General features: G+C 38.2%; 1 protein-coding gene across 4 annotated transcripts in view; it reads left to right on the top strand.

The window, feature by feature from the left end:
• Positions 1-19,727, top strand: part of cep43 (centrosomal protein 43) — a 100,153-nt gene that overhangs the window by 41,982 nt on the left and 38,444 nt on the right. For all 4 annotated transcript variants that reach the window (XM_051925457.1, XM_051925460.1, XM_051925458.1 and 1 more), the window contains 5 exons: positions 1,991-2,047; positions 5,600-5,670; positions 7,098-7,159; positions 11,023-11,084; positions 11,817-11,912. In XM_051925457.1, the coding sequence (XP_051781417.1) occupies positions 1,991-2,047; positions 5,600-5,670; positions 7,098-7,159; positions 11,023-11,084; positions 11,817-11,912 (348 nt within the window). The remainder of the gene's footprint in view (positions 1-1,990; positions 2,048-5,599; positions 5,671-7,097; positions 7,160-11,022; positions 11,085-11,816; positions 11,913-19,727) is intronic.

Raw genomic sequence — 19,727 nt, 5'->3', positions numbered from 1 at the left:
ATTATGCTTTACACAAGTGCTGTGTCTGCAAATGGCAGTCTCCAAGCTGTTGTTTTTGCCACACCCCAGTCCCGTCCTTTTGGACAGTTTAGCATGTGTATAGATGTAATGCTTTTGTGGCTGATAGAATCTTTGGTGTGCCTTAGGATTTTTTTGTGTTACAAAAATGTGCCACCACAGAAAAACAGTTGGGAAAACGCTGCTGTACCTACATCTTTGCTCCTGGTATACTAAAAAAAGATCACCATAGCTCCATAGCAGGTGATAGGGAGTAGGAGGAAAGGGGGTGGAGTGGGGGATTTGCATCAGTCCTGGTGCAATGCTAGAGAAAAGTTGCAATGGTAAAAATTACCTTTCATTCAAAATTACATTTTCATTTCATGTTTCTGTAAGAAGATTGAATCAGTCATATCACGCAAGTGCTAAATAAGTTATCTTTGATTGGCACTAAAGCCAACATAAGTCTCTAATATCTCTGTTTAACTCAACAGTCTGCCAGCCAGCTTACAGTGCTGACTGCCCTAATATAATGACAACATTCTGTGAAACAGAAGTGTAATGATTATCCCTACCCATGTTCAAGTTTGCAGTATCTTCACTAATTTATGTAAAGAATGCAACATAACCATCCAAGTAATGCATGGTGTCAGTTTTTAAACAAGAGATCTTTTTTAGCATGCCAGGAGCAAATATGCAAATATAGGTAGAGCAGTATTTTCCAACCGTTTTTCTGTGATGACACACTTTTTGTAATCCAAAAAATCCCAAGACACAATTCTACCAACCACAAAACCACTAAATCTATACATGTGCTAAATTGTCTGCAAAACGGCGTTCACAGAGCTGCTTCTATGTTGGCTTCTCCAGGTAGTCTCATCCTCCTCAGACAGGAACACCGGAGGAGCATGTCCCTCTCAGGTCAGAACCCAGGGGCACTACACTGTTATTTCCACAGTGCACCAGTTGAAAAATATGTGTAGAGTATAAAAATCGTCAAGTCATCGATGGTGATGAACAATTGAGGATATTATTTACAGAGTTTTAACACGAGTTTTAACTTATGCTTATTTAAGAGATGCTTATTCTTTCAGTTAAATCAGTCTTCAGCTAAGCATTCAAAGTCAACAGTTGTTTCAATTGTTTAATTTTTACTTTGACATATCTGTGTCTCATGCTATGCCATTTTGAGAATTAATACATTGGCCTTTTTTTCTTTTTGCCATCTTTTCAAGCTTGCCTTTTATGAAGACTTTCAAATTCAGGAGGTGCCTGCTCAAGTAGCATTTTGTTAAAAGTTCAGGGTTCAGGTCATTGTTTTAAGTTTAAATGGTGCCATTAATTTTTTTAAAAATGCTTTTGTTGTGTTTATATAAATTTTGTGATTCAGTGTGTATTTACTTCACAATTTATGTATTTATTTTATAATTAATGTGTGTATATATATTGTAATGCGTGTAGTACTTAAATGCTGCATATTTTTTATTTCAATCGGTGGTACATCACATACATTAGCACTGCTATTTAGAACCTTAATACCAAATGCTATATAATTGAGGCAACAGACAAATTGACAATATATCTTATTAAACGGAACCTTAAGTAAGAAGAATATAGTAAATAAAATAGAATGAATAAGGTTACTAATCAATGTGTAAATAACAGATTCCACAAACCGCTTTACAGAGGGCACACTTGGCTCCTTGGACCCAAGTTTGAGACCTCTGCAGTAATACAATCAGCTACATTTTTCTGTTTGACAGTTCAATTTGTATATAATAAACTGATAATGTAAGTCTAAAAATATTGTGTGATTGGAAAGGTGATTTGTGCCGTGCTGTATGCTGTTATTTACCTGATTGATTTTCACCAAACTTTCAATAGAATGCTATCATTAATATTTATGCATAAGTACACCACATAGCTGGAGATCACTTTAAATTATTTTTGTCCTATTTGTTAATGTTGGCTCAAGTATGTTTTATTTTTACAGGACCTATCACCAAAGCAGATGACTGAAGCCAGGAGAATATTTGAAAAGTATGATAAGGTATTTTGAAAACTATTTTTAACACTTGGTGTTTTTATCCCAATAGATATATATAGATGTAATAGTTGTATAATATTTCCCCACTGACTGCTCTGTTTTACCAAATCTCTGAATCATTATTCAGTTTACTCGGTAACATATATATCTGAATTAGTTTGTGTTTCCAAATTTAATACTGTGTATGTATATGTGTGTGTGTGTGTGTGTGTGTGTGTGTGTGTGTGTGTATTGTGGAATAGGCGACCCAGACACAGACAGGCAGACACGTTTCCAGCCATCACCACACGTTTATTTACACTATATACAATATAAGTCTCTAAGTGCACCAAATCACAAACCCCCACAGTCTCCCAAAGTCCAGGCTCCTTCACTAGCCTCTTCTTTTTCTCTCTCTTCACACACTCCAGGCCTCTCCTTGCCGCCTCCTCTCCGACCTTGTCTACCTCCTCACCCGACTCCAGCCTTGATTGTCGGGAGGCAGACCTTTAAATAGGCAGCTGATTGCCGACCACACCCAGCCACCTGTGACAATACTCCCCCCCTCAAGCTGAGACCCCTAAGGGCCAGCGGCCAATCCGAGGAGGACAGAGTTCTCTCGGCGGTAGGCTGACACCTTCCAGTCTGGGGTCCAGTCCTAAAGAATAAACAGAAAAACAGGGGGCGGAGACGTTGCCCTGTCGCGGCCACTCTGCATGCTTCACCCATGTGTGGGCCAACGCTCTCCGCTCCGACCGACACCCCAATGCTCCTTTCTTCGGCCTCACCATCCAAAACCTGCGATTACCTCGCCACCACACCGCCAACTGGAGCACTCTCGTGTTTCGCCTCCCAGCCTGCGGTTTTTCCCTCTGCCGAGCCCGTCATGGGACGTGTGCACCCAGCAACACGTCCTCTCATATTGGAGGAATCAGTTTTCTTCCTCTGACTCCTCCTCTTACTGTGGGACGCCGTAACGGTTTGGATCTGCCTATAGGAAAAAGACAGACCCTGCCCTGCTGGCGTCCGCAGCGTTACGGGGGCGGTCCTACTCCCCGTCCCTGCTGTGCTCCTCCGGTCAGAAGTTCCAGCGCGGAGCCATTCCTCTCTCGCCAGCGGCGCTTGCTTTGGCGCAGCAGCCGTCCCTTCTGATCCCTGCGTCTCCGCCCGGAGGGCACCTCGCTCGGCCGGCAGCGATAGTACAATCCGCAGCTCTTCTTGTAGCTCCTGCAAAATCGCTGCCAAGGAGAGAGATACATCTGACGGCGAGCTTACCTGACGCACAGCGCCACTCACTGTCTGCTTCCTTTGGGCCTCTTCCTCCGGCCCAATCGGGTTTCTGGCTGGCACGGGATGGACATTCCCTGGTCCTGCCTCCATCCAATCACTGGCGGGGACACAGGACATGCTATCCAACCCCGTGCTTGTCACAAGGAGGGACTTCTGGTTGGCGACCATCTCGTCTTCTGTACACACACGGAGACGAAGCTCCGGGCAGCTCCGCGGCTGCTGTGGCTGTCTTGAGTTGTAGCCTCTCCGTCCTGGCAGCTCCTCTTGCTGCCGCCGTGTCTTCGAGCCGCCCCTGAAACACACAGTCCTTTGTTGGACCGCTAACGGTCCGGGTTAAACAATCTTCACGCGGGGTTGGGTGCACGCCGCCCCTGCGGCACGTGTGTGAGGTTACCTGCTGTGCCGGGCCGTCCACAAACAATTTTTTAAATGCAGGTCCGTGCCTTGCACCAGGCAGAGCATCCTGCCGGCTACGCCACTGTGGAATAGGCGACCCAGACACAGACAGGCAGACACGTTTCCAGCCATCACCACACGTTTATTTACGCTTTGCTCGCCTACCCCCGGTGTTGGGTAACCCGAAATACATTGATGAATGTATGAGATATATTGGAGTGTAAAGGTGTAGATGACGAACAAAGGAAGTATATTCATTAATCCTAATGAATGTTCACTAATAGTGGACTCATTACAGAATGCGTTGTCAGCTAATTGGCGGAATTGTTTAGCGGCCGTCTGTTGTTCCTTTCTTTGCCGTTTATCTATTGACTCTGCTGTTTGAGAGGCGCGTTGTAGGCACCTACGTTCATTAATTGTATTCAGGCGGGCTCGCTTCTGTATGTCCGTTAGTTGAGATGTTTTGTTTTGGAGCCGTGACTCCTTTGGTTGCGTTGTTTGAGAAGCGCATTGTAGGCGCCTGCGTTCATTTGTTTTATCCAGGCGGGCTCGTTTTTGTAGCCCCGTTAGTTGAGCTCTTTCTTTTTGGAGCCGTGCCTGCTTTGCTTGCGGCATTTCAGACGCGCGCTGTAGGCGCCTGCGATCATTGATTTTATCCAGGCGGGCTCGTTTTTGTATCTCCGTCAGTTGTGGTCTTTCGTTTTGAACCCGTGCCTGCTTTGCTTCCGCAGTTTCAGACGCGAGTTGTAGGCGTCTATGTACATTGTATTTGTCCATGCAGGCTCATTTTTGTAGCTCCGTTAGCCGAGCTGTTTGGTTTTGGAGCCGAGACAGTTTTGCTTCCGCGGTTTCAGACGCGCGTTGTAGGCGCCTACGTATATATATATATATATATATATATATATATATATATATATATATATATATATATATATATTCATTCATAGCTTTCGTAGTCTGAAACACAATCTGATTGTATGGGTGGTTATCTACCAGGTAACGCATGTGGTTGCTCTGCAAATCGGCAAACATCCACCACGCCCTTTCAGTTGCGAGAAGCAGATCATAGAATGTTACATAGTTTACTGTCAAATAATGCACATATATATAGAGTAATGAATATATATATATATATATATATATAATATATATGTATAGAGAGGTAAAAAATGAAGAAAAGATTCACCAACAATATTCGAAAAAAACAATTAAGAAAAGCATTAAAAAAATTTACAGAAAATAAGCCCAATGTGAATAAAGCTACTGTTAAGAGATAATTAATAATATAATATTCACCTTCATCTATTTTTATTAACAAATATATTTAGCACTTAAAATTTACACGTTCTGGTTACTAAATAATACCAAGGGTGGTGATGGGATCACTGGGGCTTTAATCCAAAACAAGTTTTGATCATCACTGTTTAAGTCTTCTATACTTAAAACAGCTTATATTTGAGTAAACCATTTCAAGAAATAATTAGTAACCTATTTTGTTTCGTTTATGTGCTAAATCTTGCCTTATGACCTTTACAGGATGTATAATGTCACTCTTTATATTTTAGAACACAGTTTTCCTTTTGCTATCCCGTAGCGAAGCACAGGTATTCAGCTAGTATATGTATAATCTGTAATAATTCCTTAGGAAACAACAAACTATAAATAATTGTGAACGTTTAATACCTTTCCTTGTTGTCTGAAGTTTTAAGCTTAACAAAGTTAGTAGTAGCCTTCAAGGGGACAACAAGAAAATGCAGAACTTACAGCAGTATTTTAAACAAAGTAATCTGTTAAAGTATAAACCTATCTTAACTACAGTGGTTAACAGGGAAGGATCAGAACATTTATTTCTTAATAAACAATAGTATCTTTCATTGTTTTCTTCAATAGGATAAAAACGGCAAAATAAATAAAGAAGAGCTAAGAACATTGTTTACAGATCTCTTCCCACACTTTCACAAGTAAGTCATAAGTTTTAAAGTGAGTTTTATACTGTATACCACTTCTTTGTTTGTTAGTTAAGTAAAATAAATAGTAAGAAATAAACAATTTATTTATATTTGAATGTTTTATATTTTTCTGAAATAGTTACTAAACATCTCGTATATGGTAGTGGTAGCAAAATGATTACATAAATGATATAATGTTATGCCCAAAATACAGAATCATCCGCTTAACTCTGCACAAATGCCATTCATGTACCTTTTGCCTAACGTCATTTCTTACCATCTTGGACTGAACCTTACACCTGCTGCATTTTGTGGTTCTTCAATAGCTAAATGGAGACATGCAGCACTAGCACACAGCTGTAGACTTTTACTAATTCATATTTTGCTCAAGCTTGACCACATTTCACAAGACACAATTCACATTACACTGCTACCATGAGTACCTCAAATTAATGGAATGGCTGCTGAACACTCACATATTTTAACAAATAGATTACTAAACAAGATCCTAGTTATTGTATCTGTCTTTACAAAACCTTCCACTGTGAAAACCTGCAATTACTGCATGAATCTACCTCAATCCATAGTCTAGTTAGGCAGTGCATGCATCATCACACCTGAAACACTTCTATGCTTTAGTGGTTTTGAATACAGTGTTGTTGGCATCATTTTGTTCACATGGTCCTTGAAGTACATTAATATAGGCAATGAAGCTGAAAGATGGCCTATGACAGGTGCAGCTAAGAATGTGCTTGTTTAATGCAGTAACTGTGACATGGCTTTGCTTAATGCATGCCCAGAAAATTAAGATTATACTCTTGTCTGGACTGTAAACAAGCTTCTGATTGATTGAATTACTGAAGTGGACTCCATGCAGAACAGCTCCCCCCTCACCCCCCACCACACCACCAAAAAAGGTTTCAGCTTTCAGAGAGCATTGGGGCCTCTCCTTTTACTGATTTGCTTAACTAAGTTCTTTGGTTGATCCTTGCTGCTATATTCAGACACTAGCTTTGCTATCCATCTAAAACAGGACAACATTTTAGCAATCAACATAGACCTCAGTGTTACTATTTCCAGTGCAGCATCTATGCATTACATTTGTCATTCCAACAGACGGTACAACACAAACATTTGTAATAATAAAATCCATTACAACAAATGTTTGTGATGCACCATCTGTTTAAATGCCAGACATAGCAGCCAAGTAGATGCAGACTGATGCACACATACTTATCCTTTTATTAAAGTGGATTCCAAAATTAGAGTCACTAGAGTACATTCATTATTAAAATGCCTCTTACTTAAAAGCAGTAATAACAAATATAAAAATGAAAGGACATATCAGTAAGTAATTCACAAAATTAATATATTTTCAAATCAAATTTGTAGTTTTGTTACTAAAAAATGTAAATGTGTCTGTTTTGTTGGTTTTCAAGGAATATGCTGGAGAGGTATGTTACAGATGAATTTCGAGCTGTTGACAAAGACTTTAGTAACTGTAAGTATACAAATGGATTCACTATATATATATAATATAAATTATAAAATAAAAAGAGGTATATGTAGATAGATACAGTATATAACATTAACTGCTCAAAAAAATTAAAGGAACACTTTTTAATCAGTATAGATAGATAGATAGATAGATAGATACTTTATTAATCCCAATGGGAAATTCACAATAGCATCAAGTCAGTAAAACTGCTTCCCAAAGAAGCAGACACCAGTCCTGCTGATGGGTTAAGGACCTTCTACGGCCCTGTCCAGCTCTCCTAGAGTAACTGCCGGTATCCTGGGATCTCCTCCATGCCCTTGTGACTGCTGGGAGACACAGCAAACCTTCTGGCAATGGCACATATTGATGTGCCATCTTGGAGATGTTGGACTACCTGTGCAACCTCTGTAGGGTCCAGGTATCACCTCATGCTACCAATAGTGACACTGACCATAGCCAAATGCAAAACTAGTGAAAAAACAGTCAGAAAAGATGAGGAGGGAAAAATGTCAGTGGCCTCCACCTGTTAAATCATTCCTGTTAAGGGGGCCGTATCATTGTGGCTATGAGATTGTTATGCAAAGGATTGCTGTACTGTCCTCCACGTTTGCTTCTTGCTGTACACCTATTGTTGCAGTGATAATTACTGTCTTCCTGTATGGGTGGATCAAAATTGCAGAATTAAATGTATACCTACAGTACGATTCAATTCTTTCACTTGATTGCATGCTTTATGCATACTTAATCTCTCCCTGAATGTCTGTCACTAGATGACCAAGGCACACGTGTGCAATTACCAAAGAGTGTTACATGTTTTCAACATTCAGTTTTAAAACTGGTAATCATAAGCAGTTATAAGAAAAAGTAATATCAGTCAGTCCGGACATGCACAGGGAGAACATGCAAAAACCCTATGCAGATCCTGGCACTATGAGGCTGTCATTCTGTCTGTGTTAAAACATCTGCACTAAACTTACTCAACTTTAATGTGATTAAAATTAAATATTTGGCTATGTTTCTTTAAGTTCTTGTCACTTGATTGCAAGCTACACATAAGCTTAATTTCTCCCTCAATAATTTTCACTAAACAACCAAACACTTGTGTGCATGATTAAAGCTGCAGCACCAGGCAAGATGTTTGCAAAATAACGTAATAATTATTACACAGTAACAACACAGTAATTATTGCATAATAATACAACAGCTTTGCAGAACAATGCAATAATTATTGAAAAGTAATGTTTGTAATAAACTTCTGTAGGTTACATTTCAAGAGCACATTACTTTGCCCACAAACTTAGTAAAACTCTGAGTACTCATCTGACAGTGCTATGAACACTACTGCCGAAAATGCAGCATGGTGGGTCTGTGGGGAATGGTTGTGCTGAATTGATTTTGTGTGAGTGGTGGCTATTTATGAAGCTAACAACAGCTAAAAAAGATAAGTAAATAAAGTAAAAGTATAAAGTAAATAAGTTAGTGTAACTGGCAAGCTAAGTTTAGTTACATTACGTATATTGTGTGCTGCCTGTAGCAATGCCTAATGTTAATTATATATTCAAAGTCTTTTTCAGACATAATTATTTGAAAGAAGTCACAGTAACAGAATAATGAAGCTATGTTGAGCCCATTTACTATCATGGAGTGTATGTGGGCGTGTGTGAGTGAGTGAGATAGTGAAAGTGTGAGTGTTTAAAGGGTTGACTACTTGATTGACAGAGAGATGTTTCAGATAACAGATATGTGTTTATAAAAGTATGGTTGTACCGTACCCCTTTCTTATGCCCACTATGTTAGCAAGCTCCTGGTTTTTTAGCAAGGCATCCTGTCAGAGTGAAAACAAGTCTATTTATTAGTATACCCCAGTTACTCCTGTGTTAAAGTTTTATATTTTTTTACTGTGCTTAGTTTACTGTGGAATAAATTGAAAATTTAATCTGGTTTGTGGTGCCTTTTAGTTACACCAGACCATTAATATTTTGCAATTTATAATTGACTCTTAACTATATATTGAGTATATGCTCATCTTTATCAGTTTATAATTAAGTACAATATTCATCAGCAGTAGGCTACTGCAAGTGGTTAATTCAAACTGTAATTTGGCAAATTGGTATTTAATAGGCCAATGAATTATCTGATTTCTGCTATCTTTAATATAACATTGTTATTGCATAATGTTACTGTTTCATTCATAATTGATGTACCTGGTAATAATAATTTGGCTGTGCTTTAGGCTTTAAGTGTTCCACTCCATAATGTACACTGGACTTTTTTGGCCACCAAATTAATAATCTTTTGGAAACACCCATTGCTGTACTAGGCTTATGTAGCAGAGTGTGTGTGTATGTGGTTCATAATGGCAGTTAAATGCGTTACACTTTTTACTTAATATTTCATGCAGAGCAATATCTGCCAAAATCAAACTATTTTCTGAAAATGCATTATTTTTAGAATAATAGTGTGATAGATATGCTAGAATACTTTGCATGTTAACTATTGTAGATAAAATACTATATTATCTGCTTACAGCCTACTGTACCTCTCACCTTCTCTAGGACATCCAGAAAGGTGTCAAAGTGAAGATAATGAATAATTAAAAGGAAAAAGATGACATACTGTACACTTACTGGATAGTAAAAGATTATTGAAGCAACTACAAATTTAATAGAAAAGTAGTAGGGATTCAGCAATTAATTTAAAGAGTTCTAGTAAAAGATGTTCTTAAAGGAGTGCCATATACAGAAATATTTTGTTCTTGGAGTCTCCAGTGAAGTTTCATACACAAGCCAAAGCTTTGTCTTTGAATTCTCCACATTGAAGAGCAGAAGAACAAAGAGCTAAGCACAAGATGTTTGAAAATTACTGTTTAATTCTGATAACGAAAATACCGAAAAGCAAATACCATAACAGTTTGAAAATTTGAGTGTTTCTGTACTTTTTTTAGTACTGGTATACTGTACAGCTCTTATACTTACATTTAGAACTTTGTTCTGTATATCCATACATACATGCAAATACATTCGTATTTGTTGTGTGTTTAAGCTGGCAGCACCCGACAACCAAACTACAGACTCTGGTACACTTATCTTTTTGTTCAGTTGTGCATCTAAGCCTTCCATTTATTTTATTCCTGATTAGATCCAAGTTTGCTGTTTTCTCTCAAAAGTGTATTGGACACCTTTGAATTTAAACTTTAACTTCTTGGCAATCTGTTGCTTGGCAAAACCTTCATTTTGCAAAATAACAATAGATTAATGTGTTTCTGAGAATGTTGTTTAGTTTTGACAATTTTTGAGGCCTGAAATAAACGTTAGAAATAACATTATCTTGCAACCCAAAGACAGGCAAATTACTTTATTAAAGAGAATAGGTTTGAGCTGCACTAACACAATTAAAGTTTCATTAATAGTTTCATTAATAACATTTAAACAAGATTAAGTAAGGATGAGTGAGCCAAGAGAGTTCGCTATTAGGACACTGAAGTAATTGCAGCTGAAAAATGGGGCTTTGCAGTCATAGGTGAAAATAAATTATAAATCACACATTTCTAGTTCTATTTTTTTTTTCATGTGATGATAAGGTAATGAGTGCTCTCACAACTGCTTGTACTGTTAACATTTAATACCTAATCATTCTTAAAGTGCTTGTTTTCATTTGAATATGTTGACTTTTTCTGTGTACTTTATAAAACATAGCTTGTGTCTGATAAGTCACTGTTTATGCATTATTTACTGACTACTTGCTATATTAATTGTAATAATGTTCCTAGATTTGGTGAAATCGGAACAAATTTGAAGATGTCAGAGAGCTTTTTTTTTTCTTTAGATGCATTACTAAAAATCATTTATTTAATGTTTTCCATACAGCAATTGACTTCATTGAGTTTCTTGGAATGTATAAACGATTCTTCATCCAGTGCCGAAGTGTGGTATGTAAATATCAGTTGTTTTCATGTGTTTTGAATAAAAGTTTATTTGTAATTTATTTTAATGATTGAAAAGGTTTAATAAAAAAGTGCAATATCTATCATTAGACACCCAATGTAATGTACTGCAGATTGTAATAATAAATAGAAAATATAAATAGAAACTGACCAAGATAAATGGCGACCAAATATTCAAAAAGTGAATATAGTAATGGTATGTTGTGAAATTCTTTAGCTTTATTTGCTTTATATTGTCATTGTTTTCTTGTATTACCACTTTTAAGATCCTTAAATTAATTTGTGATGTGTGTATATTTGTTTGTGTTATTCTTAAATATGAAAGGTACTCTAAGCATATTATTATGAACTTAAAAATATTTGTAACCCTCCAAGAGTTACCTTCCAGTATTTGAGCTGTAGAAATATTCTAGCAATTGTTTTTCTTAGTTTTGTAAAGAAAGCTTTAACTATATATAAAATAAATAAAATTGTAGCATTGCTGTCATGAGTGGATGCTTCATTAAGAAAACATATTGTGCAGGCTGATTAATCCAAGATAAAACGGTATATTCTGACGTACTACTGCATGTGTACCATTGTACAATAGTTGTCTTTTTTTAATTTGATCGATTTAGGATATATTTCTAGAATGTACTGCTTGTTAATAAAATAACTGTAAATACCTACCTGAAGGTATAAAAGACTGGAAGTTTATAAATCATGTGTTTTTGTTAGGTTGCAGAAGATATCTCTGAAATAATTCAGAGTTCAAATACATTTCTTGAAGAGAAGCCAAATATTTTACTGTCAACAAGCAAGGCAAACTCTAAGGTACAGCTTCATTCCTTTAATATTTTATTAGGTGTAAATGAAAATTTGACCAACATTCAAAAGAGTGGCATAAAGTAACATCATAATCTTAAACTTGCTTATGCTTAACACTAGAATTACCAGAGCCTACGAAAAAACTCGTAGATCCGTCCCACCTTAAATCACTTCTTAAATCCGTTCGCACCTCTCCGCCATCGTCTTTTGTCTTCTAAATGTGCAGATAAAGACAAGCTGCAAACAGCCGACTATTCCATCCCCCCACCGACTTAGAACGTGCACGAATTTCTCCTAGCTCATGCCTTGATTGATTATCTGGGAGTGAAGTGGAGTTTTAGAGTGGAAATAATAGATCGTTATTTGGAACACACACATTTCATGTGTGTTCCATTTCTACAGTAATCTGTGTAAACACATTTTTAAAGCAGAAACGTTTTTCATATTCTAGTAGTAAATGACAAAATGTAGGCATAAACTATCTAATGTATGAAGAAGTCCAAATATCAAAGAAACACTTTCATGAAAGGTACAAATATAACAGAACAAGTGCGCTTTTATTCAAAAATATAACTGCAGAAAAAAAAAAGCCGCCTTAGTGTGCGACATTGACACTCATTTACTACGACGGCCCCAAGGCGCAACAGTATCAGTTGCTGACTGGGAATCAAAAGGTCACAAGTTTGATCCTGCACGACTCCCTTTTGAGAAGTGAACTGCTCTTATTTTTACTATTTTAGAATAAAAAGATACATTTGATTTCAGTCTGTAACAGCCGGTGTAATTTATGATATTTTTAAAGGTTAGCTTTATTTTTATTTTTTTTATTCACTTTCCATTCTCTCAGTCGCATTCAGGATCCTTCCCTACCCCATCTGACACTGCTGTTTTCACATAAAGACGCGCTATAGCTCTGCAGTGTATCACGATACATACGACGGCGTGTTTTTTTTCCCCCCAATCTTGCCAGTCCCCACATGTTGCTGTATGCTGTTTCTTTTGTACTCCAGGACATGCAGGGGAAAGCATAGTAAAGAGCAGTAACTTCAGCACTATATGCAATGATCAGACACTCCCCATCTGACACTGCTGTTTTCACATAAAGACGCGCCATAGCTCACCCAAGGAGCGCCCTTCCTACATTTACAACATGTGTACTTGTTGCAGTGTACACACCTCTCTGTGCTATGGTTCCTATTACACGGAACAAGCACCTGTAATTTGCAGCTCTATTCATTATCTCAAAACAAATATATGTGACGTTTTGAAGAAATCATTTTATGACGCGAATAGTACCAATCAGAAAACATCATCGAAGTAATGCAATATTATTTGAAAACGAACAGTGTCAGATTGGGTGTGATTTATACTGGCGCTGTTACTTAGAGTCAAATCAGAAGCTGAATAAGCTCCTGTTCTGACTCTAAGTAAAAAAGCATGAATTAATCAACAGAAATAACCGCGATCGACATTTTAAACTTAACAATTTACAGTGCATACCAATTTATAAATTTTATGTCCGTTTGAGGCTACAAAGAAAAAAAAAACTTCCTCCCCAGCGGGGAATCGAACTTGGGTCTCCACGGCGCGGCAGGGCTGCCGTGCTCTGAGTCAGCAAATCTCAGCGTTACGCCACGGAAGGTGTTGTGACATCCTTGACCCTTTTGTGAAAGTGTTTATTTGATGTTTGGCCGTCAGGCTTCACACATTCTATAGTTTATGCCTACATTTTGTAACATCCATATTACTAACCGAGAATGCTAAACCGGATGATGGACGCAGGCACATCCGGCCATGGGCCGTAGCTGCAAAAAGACGTACTGCGCAGGCGCAAGAAAGGGCCGCGAGAGGTGGATGAGGGGCCGCGAGAGGCGGACAAGACCACAGAAAAAAGGAGCGAGCAAAGAAACAAGAGGACAAAGAAATGAGACGCCGCAAGCACAGAAAAAGGGAAAAGGCAAAGAAAAATGTAGTCAAAGGCAGGCACCGCACGAAACCCATTGCACACGAAACTAGCACACAAAAAAAAAGAAGACGCTCACGCACAACGGCAAGGCTCCCCCCCCACAGGCACCGGATGGGATACACACCAAGCGGGGGATTTAACAAGCCCCTGGAACACAAAAAAAAAAGAACACAAAACCACCCCACACACCCTACAAGCAACGGACGGGACACACACAAAGAGGGGGATTCAACAAGCCCCTGGAACACAATCCTCACCCCCCCCCAAATCAATAAGAAGTGACACCCAAAGCCACATATCTAAAGGAAACGTCCATATTAAACATACGTCATCTCAAAACCTTCACACTAGGCAGCATAGGTGGATCTCATTAAAATAAAGCACTATTAACCGTTCAACTGGAGAAAAGGCTCCATATTAACAGTGAGTGCGATCCTCCTTATTACTTATACATATTTCGCACGCTGAGGAACAAACAAGTCATGCATACACGGTCACGGGTACAAAACGATTCGGATCGGATAACGGAACCAAACACACGAACACAAATGAAACCAAAACAATACACGGCGGCGCATACAACGCGCTTCGGAAAATACGTGAGAAAAAATGTCTCGGATCAAAAAACGCAAAGCTCAAGTAACCCCGTTACAGAGACGTGCCCAAATGAACAGACACATTGAACGTAGATGCATACAGCGCGCGTCTCAAAGTGCTGCATCGAAACAAGCACGATTTCAAAAGAAAGAGCTCGCGACTCAGACATACAAAAAAGAGAGCAAAGCAACGCGCATATGACCGGCCAGAAAACAAGCAAGCGGGACTCAAAAAGCAGAAAGCTCAACTGACCGACATACAAAAACGGACAAGGCACGATACAAACAATGCACAACGTAGAGTGAAACGGACTTTGCGCAAAGCGGAGGCGAATCAATTAAAAATCAAAAATAGCGCGTCACAAATAATGGACATGCAACAACGCGGCATTCAAACGCCACAAGCAAAACATGCCCGTCGCGGACATCAACACCAGACACCGGCTAAACGATTATGCCACTTGGCTGACAACGCTTTCAATAATGAGTCCACTATTGAGGAAAATTCATTGGGATTAATGAATGTCATTTGCAATCATTGTCATTCAGTTAACTTCACAGAAGAAACAACTGGCAATACAAATAATGAATTTACACGTTGTTGTCAAAAGGGGCAGATTAGAAAGCCTCCTTTACATTCATATCCTGAATATCTACAGAAGCTTCTAACTAAGGATGTGCCTGAAAGTAAAAACTTTATGAACTGCATTAGATCCTACAATAGTTCATTTGCTTTTGCATCTACCGGAGTACATATCAGGCCACCAAAAGGCAATGGCCCATACTGCTTTCGCATATGTGGTTAACACAACGCACTATATTATGTCCAAAAAATATTAATGTTAATCACATTATTAACCAGGTCATTTCATTACTTCCTGGAGAGACACGGCTCTTTCTAAGCTCTGACAAAGTTGACTCTGATGACGACAATGAACATCTGAATTTCCCCTTAGAATATTTGAACACTATTAACCCGGACGGATGACCACAACACAACCTTACCCTTAAAAACGGAACAATAATCATGCTCTTAGGAAACCTTAACACTAAACAGGGTTTATGCAATGGCGCACGGTTAGTCGTCAACACCATGACACGCGATGTTATTCAAGCAACAGTTCTTTCAGATTCACATGCTAACAATACTGTTCTCATTCTTGGAATTGACCTTACGAGTTCTGACCTGGAATTACCTTTTACATTGAAACACCGACAGTTCCCCATTAAAGCTGCATTTGCCATGACCATCAACAAATCACAAGGACAAACCATGGACAAAGTTGGCATCTACCTCTCTGAACCCGTTTTTGGACATGAACAACTTTATGTTGCCTTCTCATGTATTCAACGTTCATCTCACATTAAACTTAAAGTTAAAAATGATCCATGCCAAGGAAGACTCATTCAAAGACAAGACACCATCTTTACTACTAATGTTGTATACAGAGAAATATTCCAATAAAACATTACTCTTTGCCAAACACTCTATTTTGTATTTATATAGGCATCATCCAAACCTGCACACTATTCTATATCTAATTCATACATCTCACTCTTTGTCATGCCCCAACGCCAGGGGTTGGCGAGCGAAGCGAGCAGGGGGCGGAGCCCCCTAGTTTATTACTAAAATATGAAAAAGTTTCTGTTTTAACAATGTGTTCACACAGATTACTGTAGAAAGGAACACACATGAAATGCGTGTCTTCCAAATAACGATCTATTATTTCCACTCTAAAACTACAGTTCAGTCACTCCCATATAATCAAACAAGGCATGAGCTGGGAAAACTTAGTGAACGTTTTTAGATGGTGGGGGATGGAATAGTTGGCTTTTTGCTGCTCGTCTTAATCGGCACATTTAGAAGACAAAAGAGAGGTGAGAACGGTTTTAAGGTGGGCCGGATCTATGAGTTTTTTTGTAGACTCTGGTAATTCTAGTGTTAATCCAAATTGAGGTTGTGAGAGCTTAAGAATCTATCCTTATTAGAACCGAACCTGGAAAGGGTGCCAGCCCACTGCCGGGTTCATGCACACTCTCATCTATCCAATCACTAATCAACCTAACATGTACATATTTAGTTTATTTGAAAAATGGAATATCTGGAAAAAGGCCTTTACAGGCAGGGGAGAAATGTGAAATGTTCATATGGGCAGCAGGCAAACCTGTCATTCAAATCCAGGACTCTGGATCCATGTGGTAGCTGTTTTATCCACTGTGCTGAACTTTTCACTTTAACAAGGCAAGTAATTCAGTTTAAATTGCCTCTGCCAAATCTAACATTAGCTGTATTTTTCAGCTCTTGGATGTGGAGAGCATTTTGTATGACTTGTGTAACATGATCCTGCTTCCTCCTCCTACACCCTTTGTGCAGTGCATTTCAGGTTCAGTTTTTTGGGTAAACCCATGGATACAGTTTTTTTTTTATTACAAACAATATTATAATCCGTGCACTATTCATACTTTTAATTGCTCTTATTGTTCAATTATCTTCCTTACAAATACTGCTGTTCTTTTTTGTGGTGTTTGCTATACTTTAAAGCTTATATTTCTTTTACCATTTTCTTACTAATTTACATTTTTCTGTAAAGTTTGCTCCATTACTTGATAATTAACAATGAGCAGTGGTCAGAGGAACATACAACAGTTAATGGCAGTGAATTATCCCACTGACATTTTAATTTTTCTTCTAATCAAGAAACGTCTGTTACAGATGAGCAGGAAAGTGATTATTGGAGTGAAGGAACTGTATTCATTAAGCTTTTATGTTTTGCCAGCATTTGGAATCAATTATTAAAAGTGGGAAAGTTTGAATTAAAAAGATCGCAAAAGAAGGGCAGCTGACATTATGAAAAAAATATGAATATTTTAAAATTTCTCAGACTATGAAAATAAAAAAGCACAGTTCACTAAACAATCAAAAAGTAAGAGTAAAGTACTGATTGTGAAATTGTTCAGAATAAAAACCTTCACCCACAGGTATCCTCCAGATCTGAATTTTGTAGCCACTACCCAAGGCCATTCAATTTTCCTGTCTTTTTACTAAAATGTCTTACTCGAGCATCTCAAACTTCTTCCTTTTATCTGCAACCAGGAAATACAGTACTTTGCATATATTGCTTGTCGTTCTTGCCTACTTGCTCTTCAGACATTGCTGGAGTATCTTCAGCTTTCTTAAAGATGTAGACAGTCAAATATCCCTACTTGTCTGGCAAAGAGGAGTCTGCAGTAACAAAGCAGCAGCACTCAGATGAAACGCAAATGCAAACAATGATATGTTGTAATTTTATAATGATTCTTCATAATTCTCTGTATATGTTGTTGTTTTACTGACAGTATTATGTCAGCAATTTTGATTAAACAACAATTATTTACTGTTTCAAGATAAAGTTTTACTTAATGAACTCCATTTATATTATATATACATACATACACTTTCACAAAGCTTTCTTTGCTCTTTTAGTTTTTGTTATGCATATTAAATACCTTATTGAATTTAATAGAATGTTATGGCTCATAATAGCCCCTGTTGAGTAAAGTGCTTCCTTACCTGCTACTGACAGATGATTCATAAGGTTTGAAGGTTTCCACTTTACCCTCGCCAGCTAACATTGATAAATTTTAATTTGCCATGGAGTAGTTTTGGTAGTTTTTTTTTTTTTTTTTTTATTAAATAACTACAGTCATTCCAAGTCAGATTTATTGAGCGGATAAAATCTCTCCGCAATCTAAATATTCATTGCATGGAGCCTGCATAAATAAAGCAGTAAATAAAAGCAGGATTTTCCAGATACTTTGCCAATATTAGAAGGAATGTACTCAATTCCGTCCTGCCTGTGTGGAGTTTGCATGTTCTCCCCGTGTCTGCGTGGGTTTCCTCCGGGTGCTCTGGTTTCCTCCCACTGTCCAAAGACATGCAGGTTAGGTCGATTGGCGATTCTAAATTGGCCCTAGTGTGTGCTTGGTGTGTGGGTGTTTGTGTGTGTGTCCTGCGGTGGGTTGGCGCCCTGCCCGGGATTGGTTCCCTGCCTTGTGCCCTGTGATGGCTGGGATTGGCTCCAGCAGACCCCCGTGACCCTGTGTTCGGATTCAGCGGGTTGGAAAATGGATGGATGGATGTACTCAATTCAGCTTGCATCTTCAAAATTGTCTCCTACTATACCTTTCAGTTATAATTGCCTAGGATGTCTGGTTAACATCCCAAAAGCATTTACATTTGTGTGCCAGTGTGTCTCCGATTTCATCTAGAGAAAACAGTTGCCTTTCCATTGGTTCCTGTTCAGCATAGCAACAGACCCACACATTTGAATGAAGATACCAGCTGCCACTGGGCTCCAGCACAAGAGGAAACTTATTGCATTTCCAAAGGTGGACTGTCTACTGCCTCACAGAAAAAAAGACACAAACGTTCTCATTGCTAGAATCTGTTTGTAATTGGAGAGAAAACTTGTCTTTATATGAAAGAAAACATGATGTCACTAAAATCTTCAGACTCTTTTTTGTTATTAACCATGCCACCTCAAATACATTGAACCTATTCACTCAGTTATACTCTTCATTTGAGTTTACTTGCTTAAACTACTTCATCCTGTTTCTCCTCACCACACTGCACAACTTATCGTTTCCCAATAAATCTTTTCTGACAGCTCTGCACTTAGTGTCTTCCCTTTAAGTGAATTTCTGCAATTTCACCTAAATCTCATTTCAATCCTGTCTCACCTTTGTTTCATGTTCTGCACTGCTGAGCTGCATCTCACTCTATATTATTCCTCAGACACTTAGTCTTTTCTCTCCTACACATGATTACTTTTATATCTCAATCTAGTACTACTGCCTAACCTGCACCTCCATCTTCTTTCAGCATGTTACCAGCACAGCAGAATGCCCCATCTTTTGCAAAATCAACTTGAATATTTAAACCTCAAAACTAACAATCTAAAACTCAAAACTAACAGTCTCTGAAAGGTAATACTCCAAAAGTACAGTTTTTATATTGTGTCATTTATATTCTAACATTTATAATTGTATGATTTTACATCTTTGGTAGGTGGCAAAAAGAATTTAAATATGAAAATATAAAAATGTAGAGGTGTTTTTTTTCCTGGTGATGAACTAATGAGTATGGCATTGAAGAGCAGCATCTAAATGAGGAGCTTTTTAGCTTTTCTAGATGTTGTGATGATGTCCCTTATTTCTAGAAATATAAATGGTACTCATTTTCACAAATGAAGGCAGAATGGTGCTTCATTGGTTCATGTT

This window comes from Erpetoichthys calabaricus, chromosome 3 (assembly GCF_900747795.2).
Source record: "Erpetoichthys calabaricus chromosome 3, fErpCal1.3, whole genome shotgun sequence".
NCBI lineage: Eukaryota > Metazoa > Chordata > Cladistia > Polypteriformes > Polypteridae > Erpetoichthys > Erpetoichthys calabaricus.
The sequence above is the reverse complement of the archived record's forward strand: the minus strand, read 5'-3'. Positions and strand labels throughout refer to the sequence as shown.